The sequence below is a fragment of the Arachis hypogaea genome, chromosome 1 (assembly GCF_003086295.3).
Source record: "Arachis hypogaea cultivar Tifrunner chromosome 1, arahy.Tifrunner.gnm2.J5K5, whole genome shotgun sequence".
In the NCBI taxonomy this organism is placed as follows: Eukaryota; Viridiplantae; Streptophyta; class Magnoliopsida; order Fabales; family Fabaceae; genus Arachis; species Arachis hypogaea.
Genome location: NC_092036.1, coordinates 110375595 through 110385500, shown reverse-complemented (window position 1 = coordinate 110385500; position 9906 = coordinate 110375595). Strand labels below are relative to the sequence as shown.

The window sequence follows — 9906 nt, the reverse complement described above, 5'->3', positions numbered from 1 at the left end:
CGGTGTCAAAAATTAAGAAACTTCATGTCACGATTAAAAATTTTTGATGTTATTTTTCTGATAAATTCTACACAATTCAAAACTCTTTCTCCTCCTCTTCTTCTTGTTATCATCATCATCATATTCTTCTGTTTCTTCTTCATCTTTTCTCTTTTTTATCATCTTCTCATAATATTCTTTTTGTTTCATCCTCTTAATAGGAATAAAAGTATGAAAAAGAGAAAAAAATTATGAACAAAGAAGATGAAAAATAAAAATGCTGTAATAACCACAAGGAAGAGGAGAAAGAGGAGGATGAGAAGAAATAATTTAAAAAATAGCAATAACAGCAGCAATAAAAGAATGACGATGAAGAAAAAATACACGAAAAAAAAGAATGAATAATGCGAAGAAGAAATGCATGATATGATTCACACGTACGTTGTGTGAGTGATTTTTGTTAGGTTTGAGTCAATTTAGTTGAAAATAGTTGATAAAACGTATGGATGTGTCACAGAATCTATATATAATATTACATATATACAAAAAAAATTAAGCATTAATCCGTCACTCCATTTTAAAATATGAATATAATTTTGATTCATTTTATACGTGTATCTAATTGTTTAATATCACATCAATAAAAATAAGTAATTTTTATATTGACTATATATATAGTCATTCAAAAAAACCAATATAATTAGACAATTATATAAAATATTTTACATTGTTAACGTATCAAAATTAAACTCTTAAAATATATATTTGATATTTTGTAAAAAAAAATATTATACTACTATAAACAAGTTTAATTATTTATTTATTATAGGTCTGATTATTTTGGTAGTAAATTATTAGTTAGAAAAACATTTAGATTAATTTGTATAAATATCTAAATATATAGTGATTAATTTTAATAGTTAATTTTTACATATATATGTGTATGAAAAAATAATTTTCAACAATTATTATAACGAAAAAGAATAAGTTTGATAAATAAATATACATGTAATTTCAATAGTAACCAAGAGAAAGTAATTTGGGCTCAAATTTTAATTTTTAATTAATTTTTGTTTTAAAAATTATTTGAGGTTACTTGTTTAAAATTTTTTGAAGACAATTTTTAAGACATGACCATATTCAAGAGTCATTATACTTTTAAGATGAAACTCCTCTATATAGTAGAGAAGTTGATAAAATAAAAAAATGAGGCCTTATTAATCACCATTATTTAAAATTATTTTAAGTTGCTTGTTTAAAATTTTCAAAATATACTCTCTCCAACTTTCTATTTTGAAGAAAATTTTTGCGACACGACCATATTTAAGAGCCACTATATTTTTAGGGTGAAATTCCTTTAAAATAAAAAAGTTGATAAAAATAAAAAAGTAAAGTATTATTTTTGTTTTCAATATTTAGGGTAAGTTTTAAAGTTGTTTTTAACATCTAAATTGTGCTATTTAAATCTCTAACGTTTTAAAATCATCTCAATATTATTCTGCCATTAGTGATATGTTAACAGAATTGATGGTGGGACAAAATTGAGACGGTTTTAAAACGTTAGGGATTTAAATATAACAAAAACGTTATGGACAAAAATGATATATTAATCTTAGAAGAATTACTAAATCAAGTAAAATAATAATGAATTTTAACGAAATAAATTACATTACGAATTCAAGATTTTTACTCATACTTGTAGAATGACTAGTATATAAACTTTCGGAAAAGAAAAGAAAAGAACATGTACATATATAATAAAGTATAAATTATATCTTTTTATCTATAGTATATCGAACTTCTTTAATGTTTAATTTAATTAAACTTTATTTTTAACTTTTTAATAAATTTTAATTTTTTTCAATAATTTTAATTTTTTTACGACAAATAATTATTTAATTTATTTTTTTAATTTTTCTCTTAATAAAAAATAATTTATTTTAGAATAAAAGTAACAAGATTGAGTAAAATTAAAAAACAAATTTATTTAGAATGAAATTAATATAATTAAGAGTAATTTATTTAGATGTAATTAAAAAAATAATTGAATAATATTAAAGGATAAAATTAAAATTTATTTTAAAATTAAAAATAAAATTTAACTAAATTAAACATTAAATAATTTTGGTGCATTAGAAACAAAAAGTATAATTTATACTTTATTGTATATGTACTATGTTATTTTTTTTCTTTTTCGTCAGTCTATGTAGTAGTTATTTTACGAACATTTCATGATGAGTAAAAATCTTTAAGAGTAAAATTTAAAAAAATATATATTTAGAATGAAAATAATGTGATTAAGTGTAATTTACTTAGATATGATTAAAAAAATAATTGAACAACTACATACGGTAAAAAATTGATATTATTGAAGGATAAAATTAAAATTTATTTTTAAGTAAAAAATAAGAGTAAAATATTATTTTGGTTCTCAACGTTTGGGCCGAATACTAACTTGATCAATATCATTTCAAACATCCTATTTAAATTAAACATTAAACAAATTCGATACATTGGAGACAAAAAGGTATGATTTATATTTTATTATATATGTATCATACTCGTTTTTTTTTTTTTCAGAGTTTATCTACTAGTCATTCTAGAAGTATTATATGATGAGTAAAAATTTTGAATGCGTAATGCAATTCATTCTAGAAGTATTCGTTACTTGATTTGGTAATTTTTTTAAGAGTAATGTATCATTTTTGTCCTTAATATTTTCGTCCTATTTAAGTCCCTAACGTTTTAAAATCGTTTCAATTTTGTCCCGTCGTCAATTCGGTTAACAAATCTAACGATAGGACAATATTGAGACAATTTTAAAATATTAAGGACTTAAATAGAATAGTTTAAGCGTTAGGGGCAACTTTAAAACTTATCCCAAACGTTGAGGACAAAAATAATACTTTACTCAGATGAAAATGTGAGAATTTAATTACCCTTGAATTAAGATGACAAAATTCACTTATAATAGAAAATACATATTCAATGTGATTAAACTTTTACTGTTTCGTTTTATAATTTTCTTGTTTTAGAAAATCTTTTTTTTTTTATATTTCTATGGTAATAGCATGTGCAAGAAAAAATCAACCATAAATATTTTTCTAGCAAGTGAAATTCAATATTGGTCCCTAGAATTCATAAATAAACAAACATATGTTTGCATAAATTAATAAAATTGATCATATTTATAACCCACTAAAGCTCATTTAACTATATGTGGGTTAATAATTATAGTAATGCTACACATCGAAGTATTTTTATGAACTAAGACCAACTAAGTTAAACAATAAGACTTGGAGTAATATTTTCCATAATTAATTTTTGTTCATGTTAGACCAATTTGATTGGACTTATTTAACAAAAACACTTAAATGTATAACATTATTCTAATAATTATTCAACAGAAAACATGAACTCAAATATGCTAACAACATTTCATTGGTTGACCATGTACAATTACTACCCCAATCCAGCAATTACACTTCAGTTAAAGTTGATCTGTTCTCTTCTATGAGATCAACATTCATTGTTTTGGCTTCAAACGAATATTTGAGACCAGGCCTAAGAATCATCCTAGATTTTATTCTGCCTTTGGAGAAAAAGCAGTCTCCACAATGTAACAATTTTCTTGCCCTGAGAAAGAATAGCAATTTAAAGAGTCAGATAGGAAAGAGGAAGACTGATAAATAATATACAAATTTTGTCAAAAAAATGTGGCGAACTTCATTTTTAACAATTGAAACAAAACTCGTCTGCATTCTCATTATATTCTGTTCAGATCATACTTCACAATGTTCCTTTATTATTCTTAGATATGAAACATAATAGGCAACTTTTGATATTAATCGACACGAACCGTTTAAGTACATTATCCATCGTTGAACCTGAATAGACTTTGAAAAATGCCATCCTCTACCCTTCAAGGAGATGTCTGACAGCAATTAATGGATTTTGAGCTGCCTTTGAAGCTTGAATAAGCAAAAAGAGAAGGAAAAAGTTACATCCTTGAGTGATACCTGATAAGTGAAAAGGGGAAAATGAAGGGTGGAAGAGTGAGTAATTTAGCTTTCAAGTTCATACCTGTGCTTCTAACTCGGCAATTCTTTGCAGTGATGCCTGTTCAATGCAAGCACGGCGCTTACATTCTTCTTCAAGCAAATTTGTAAGTTGGTACCGCAGCTCAGCCATTTCCTGAGTTAAGTCCTCTGCTTCCTCTTTGGCCTTCAACTTTTCCACTCGCAATTCTTCCTAGCAAACAGAGTCAAGATACCACATAAATTCCCAATCTCAAAATTCAAAAGGTGATATGTCGCGCAACGGGACAAGTGTTGTTTCTTGCCTTTGTATGATCAAATTTACATAGATTGCTTCATTGATTGGACTTTATCATATACCTTAAGTTTATTCACAAGAAATTCATATTCCTGGATTTGACGTAACATCTCCATCTTCCCTTTTAAATCTGCAGCTGGATTTACGATTGTTGTCAATCTTCCAAGGAGTGGACCCAATACTCCTCCATAAGTGCTGAGGAAATATTGGGAGAACATTTAGTGAACGAACAATTTAAATTATAAAGGTTTTTTTATAATTGAAAAAAGAAAGAGAAAAAGATTACGGTATTACAAACACAACTAAAAATGAGACAATAAGGCACCTATTCTATACTGTCCACAGTGATTAGTGAAAGAAGGATCACATAATCAAATCTTTTCCTTTAGCATAAGTATCCAATTAGAAGTGTCTACTTCCTTTCATCAATTATTAGTATTATGTAACCAAACAAAAAATTTGTAACTGGTCAAATACTCACATGTCAACTTTTATTAATCAAGCATCTAAACAAAACTTCAAATATGTACCTTACATCTTCTGATATGGTTGAATTACAAGGTAATGAACTCAAGGATGACTGTTTCTTTATTTGTGAAATTTCCTTGTTTTCCAGCCACTCTTCAACCTTTTGGGAAAACATTCGAGTGTTCATGGTGGTGGTCTCGAGCTTCTTTCTAAGATCCTTGTTTTCCTCATCTAGAGAGATGATGTTTTTTTGTGCATCCTCAAATGCAAACTGGAGTTCATCAACCAATCTACCCATTCTATTATTTTCTTCTAAGGTTTCGTCTTGGAATTTCTTGGCCTCAAAAAGACCCTGTTCCAAGGCCATCATATCTAGTTTCATACTCTCTATTTCAAGTTGAGACTCTAATGCCAGAGATGAAATCGATTCCTCCAGTTTCTCTATGAACAAAGCTGACTTCTCTAATTCCACTTCTTTAGTCTCTAATTCGTGTATTAGTGATGCTTGCTTTGAATTGGAATTTTGCAGCTCCTCCCTTAAGCTGAAAACCTCTTCTTGTAAATATTCCATCTCCTCCAATTTCATTTCAAGGGCGAGAACACGAGCTTCTAGGTTGTTCACCTCTGTGTTCCTTGAACTGAGGTGATCCTGAAGAAAATCTGTATAAAGTATTGACAAATAAAGGCAATAAGAGTAACATCTTTAGTTCATGAGTCACGATTCAACTAATAAATGCTTTCCATCGGAATTCAACAACTATTGTAAATTAATTTTCCAGTAAAAGAGACATCTAAGGAAGAAAACACTAATATTCAATGGCAATCATCTGTGATAAAAGTATGAAGTTTGTGTGCGCAATATATGATTATCCACACTGCTGGATGAATGACATAAAAATCGAAATTGAGAAGCTTCTCTTGAGAGGGAAAAAAGACATTGTTGATTTATGAAAAAAGGTTTTATCACTTTCACATGGAAGGAGCTGAAGCAAGGAAACCAACCAATTTCTTGAGAACAATTAAGCAGCTCTTTTTCCAACCTCTCAATGGTCTTCTTGTCTTCTTTATGAGCTTCTAACAATGATTTCCCATGTTGTTCCATTATCTACATCAATGTTATAAAAGAACATTGGTATTAAGTAGTTAATCAGAAACACTTTCAGAACATCATGTTGATGCTTACAATACTAAAAGGAGCATTATTTATAAACAAAAACAGAAGTCGTCTGTCCAAGGTTCAAATCTGCGTTCTTTTAAACTCTTTACCATCTGTTGGCAGTACAGGTGAATATACACTTAACACCGCAATCTCATCTTACCAATGAAAATATTAGAGCATAGATTTATTCTGAATCCTACAATTAGCAACAGGAGTTGAGAATAAAAATTTAACATCAGAGCATCAGCAGCACCCTACGAAATCAACAAGCAGTACAATCTCATATTACTAAGTTAAAATTAGCCACAACAACCAGGTAACTGAAACATAGATATTAGAGTATTTTTATTGATCCATCATGCATATAGGCCCAAGTGAGACATCCAATAGAAGAGAATAATATAACTTCTTTCAGTTCTATGTCTGGTTTCTTGAAAGCAACCTAGCATGTAACGTACCCGGATTAGTTGAAAGCCTTGGGTTTGGGATCTTTCCAACACATCCTTCTCTTTTCTAAGCTGCATATCACAGAGAAAAGAAGAAATGAATAACAGGAAAGATATGCGCAAATTACACTCATAAAAAAGCATTGCAAATCCAACAAAATCAAACAAGAAGTTTCTTTTCAAAGTCAAGAACCGAACTAACCAATTTATTTATTCATTCATTCATTCATTCTAAACCAAAGACAAAGATAGATATTTCACTACCGAAAAAATAAAACAATTAAAGTGCACAAAGTAACGAGTTGAAAAGATAGAATAAGATCATCACCTCTCTATATGTTGTTCCAAGTTGAACAAGTTCCTCCACATTTAAGGGAGTATCACTAATTCTGTCGGTGCTATTCGACATTTATGTAAGCGAATCCACACAAGTGCATAGGAAGAACAGCAAAAACACCTGATTCATGTTCTTACGCAGATTAAAAATTAAAAAATTTTAAAAATAGAGAGTCAAAATTTTATGACCCTACAAGCACCACGCAATACATAATAACAAGGCTTCTGCAACTAAAAAAAAACGATCGAAACTGAAAAGACCAAAGAAAACCGTAATAAGGAGTGAAAAGACACCAGAAGAAAAACATAGATTAACCTGAAATTGATGCCTTGTGTAGAGAGGGAGAAACTCCAATTCAACGAGCACCAGAAATTTGGGGATTCTGTTTTCTCTGAAAATTCAAAAATAAGACCTTTGAGGGTTGAGGTGGCTGGGAGCGGGGTCTAGACTAGAGAAAAAGGCCACAGGCACGGTGGTTTTTTGTTTTTAACCGTACAACAAACAAAACAGAACTTGGATATCTTCCCCACGAGGACATTCTTGTCCTTTTACTCTTTATTCTTTCTTGTTAGCAGGGAGTGTTTTCCGTGCAATTTGAGTTGAATGATTTTTTTTTTAAAATTTGATCTAATTTCAAACTATTTGAATTAGATTGAATTTATGATTTTGTCAGTTAAGAAAATAAATATATATAATAAATTTTAATATCAAAGTTTAAATAATTAATATTAATTTAATAATAGAATAAAATTATAGATTAATAAAAATAAATAAATAAATCTCATTTTAAATATAAAATATTTATTAAATAATAATAATACATGAACAATATATAAATATATAACAAATTGAATATATTATAAGTAAAATTATAAATATAATAATAAAATAATAATATTATAGCACATTATGTATTTTGGATTGGATTAGATCAATATTAAAAATAAATCTAAAATTCAATTTGATTCATGCAATTTACAAAAAATAAAATTTAATCAAATTTAAATTAGTGTAATTTTAATTCATTTTCAATTTGAATGAGATTGGATGAACGGTTTAATTTAAATCGATTTAATTTAAAAAATTAATTTTATCATCATATAAAAATCAAAGAATTAATTTGATTACGATCTCTTTTTTATTGTATTATTTTGACGTGTTTGAATATTAACTTTAAAAATGATATAAAATTATAAATAACTTAAAGAAAATAGAAAACATATATTTTTAAGAATTAATTTTGATGTATTAGCAAAATTTTATATTTTTATTTAATTAGATTTATGAATTAAATAATTCTTTATTTAGTAAATTTGAGCGGCGAAAGAAAAGAAATAAGCGTCTTAAATTTTATCAATCATATTAGATATATATTAAAATTAATTTTTAATATAAAATATATATTAAAATATAAAATATATATTAAAAATAGGTTAAACTACACATATATTTATATATAAATATATATTAAATATAATTTATACATAAATACATAATGATCGATTTTAATAATTAATTTTAGTGTCTATATAATATTTCTTTTAATTTTATAGTAGAATGTGGAATTAATTAATAAAGGGTTATATAAAAAAATGATTTTTCTTTCACATTATTAAACAACATAGTTAAAGGAAAGATAAAATATAATAAAATATATATTAAAAAAAGATACATAAGTACCATTAAATAATTTAAAACAAGAATTTCGTACTCTTTGAAGAGGTAGAATCTCTCATTCTCTCTTATATCATATCATATTCTTTGATCATGCAATCATAATAATATGAAGAGTGAAAACAAAAGCAATGACGCTAAGATGAAGTAAAAAACCTGCAAAATTGGTCACACATATTTGCTTCAAAATTAATAAGCTCATGAAGACTCCCATTTATTTATTGGCAACCAATCTTAGATGATGGGTGGTTTGTGTTGTTTAGTCTTTTATTATAGTCAACCCTAATAATCATTATGATCGGTGATCATAATTGGAGTGTGGGAATATACTAGGGGTGTTTGAAATGTTTGAAAGAAAAATGAAAAATCCATGTTATAGGTAATGCTATTTTCTAGTTGTTTTTAGATAATAATTGTAATTTGTTTCAATTTTAAACTTTCACGTTAATTTGTATAATTCTACTTTTATAAATTATTTTATAAAATTATTTCTTCCTATTTTAACCATTTTTTTTATCAAAAATAAAGAAATTCGAACTCACAACCTCTTAAATGAATACGAAGAAACTATGTCATTTGAATTATATCTCATTACCCTCCCTATTTTAACCACATTAATCCTCAACGAAAAAAACATTACATTTTTCTAACACACTTCATATAGAATGGTTCATAGAATAAAGCATTTTTAAGAAAAGAATGATGACATTCTTAATCTTAACGTGATAAAATAAAACAGCAGTTGCAAGTGTGAGGAGTGTTGAAGTTAGTCTCACATCTAAAAAAACATGAAAGAGTGAGGAGTTTAAAAGATGAGAGACCCAATAACTTGACACCTTAAGGTTTTGAGTTGGATGTGGTGTCTTCTCATCTTATGTTTTCTCACTTGATTCCCAACAAAGTGGTATCGGAGCCGATGTCCGGGATAAAATATTGTTTGGTCACAGCAAACACTAATGCGAAAAAAACATAAAGTGCAAATCTTTTTAAAAGTTAATTTGTTATTTTGTATTAAAAAAAAAAATAAAAATAAAATATTCTAAATTTTAAATTTAAACTATTGATATAAAATATAATAAATAAAAAATTAAAATTTATTTAATTAACAAAGAGTACAGTATTTTTTATATAATAAAAATTTTTAAAAATAAATTTTTTGTCACTAATATTCAAACTGAAAATTAAAATCATCTTTAACTTTTTTTTTAAAAAAAAATTGTCTTTATTTTATTTAAAAAATTAAAAGACAAAGGGGTCATTTTAAAAGAAGGACCATATTGAATTGTTTCGAACACATTAAAAATACTTTTAAACCGTATTATTTAATTTTTAACTAAAATGTTAAGAATCAAAACAATGACCTACTAGCATGTATCAAGCACACTGCCACATGTCCAAATAAATCTATGGTCCAAGGAGCACATTTGATTAAGAGATCATTTGATCTTTAACATTATTGATTTAAAAAGACAAATTACAGTAAAGATCGCCCTGCCATAACAATTATA

General features: G+C 26.7%; 1 protein-coding gene across 6 annotated transcripts; it reads right to left on the bottom strand.

The window, feature by feature from the left end:
• Positions 1–3261: 3261 nt before the first annotated feature.
• On the bottom strand, positions 3262–7329 carry LOC112709798 (uncharacterized). 6 transcript variants are annotated; one of them, XM_072203007.1, is made up of 10 exons: positions 7040–7252; positions 6716–6844; positions 6400–6459; positions 6102–6195; positions 5785–5887; positions 4845–5442; positions 4377–4509; positions 4063–4230; positions 3839–3950; positions 3262–3615 (listed from the first exon to the last, which is right to left on the bottom strand). In XM_072203007.1, the coding sequence occupies exons 5-9, from the start codon at positions 5882–5884 to the stop codon at positions 3924–3926; spliced, it is 1026 nt and encodes a 341-aa protein (XP_072059108.1). In that variant the 5' UTR covers positions 5885–5887; positions 6102–6195; positions 6400–6459; positions 6716–6844; positions 7040–7252; the 3' UTR covers positions 3262–3615; positions 3839–3923. The 6 variants fall into 6 exon arrangements, with proteins under 6 accessions (XP_072059108.1, XP_072059112.1, XP_025617558.1 ...); XM_072203011.1 differs by having other exon boundaries at positions 3850–3950; XM_025761773.3 differs by lacking the exon at positions 6102–6195 and having other exon boundaries at positions 7040–7329.
• Positions 7330–9906: the final 2577 nt, after the last annotated feature.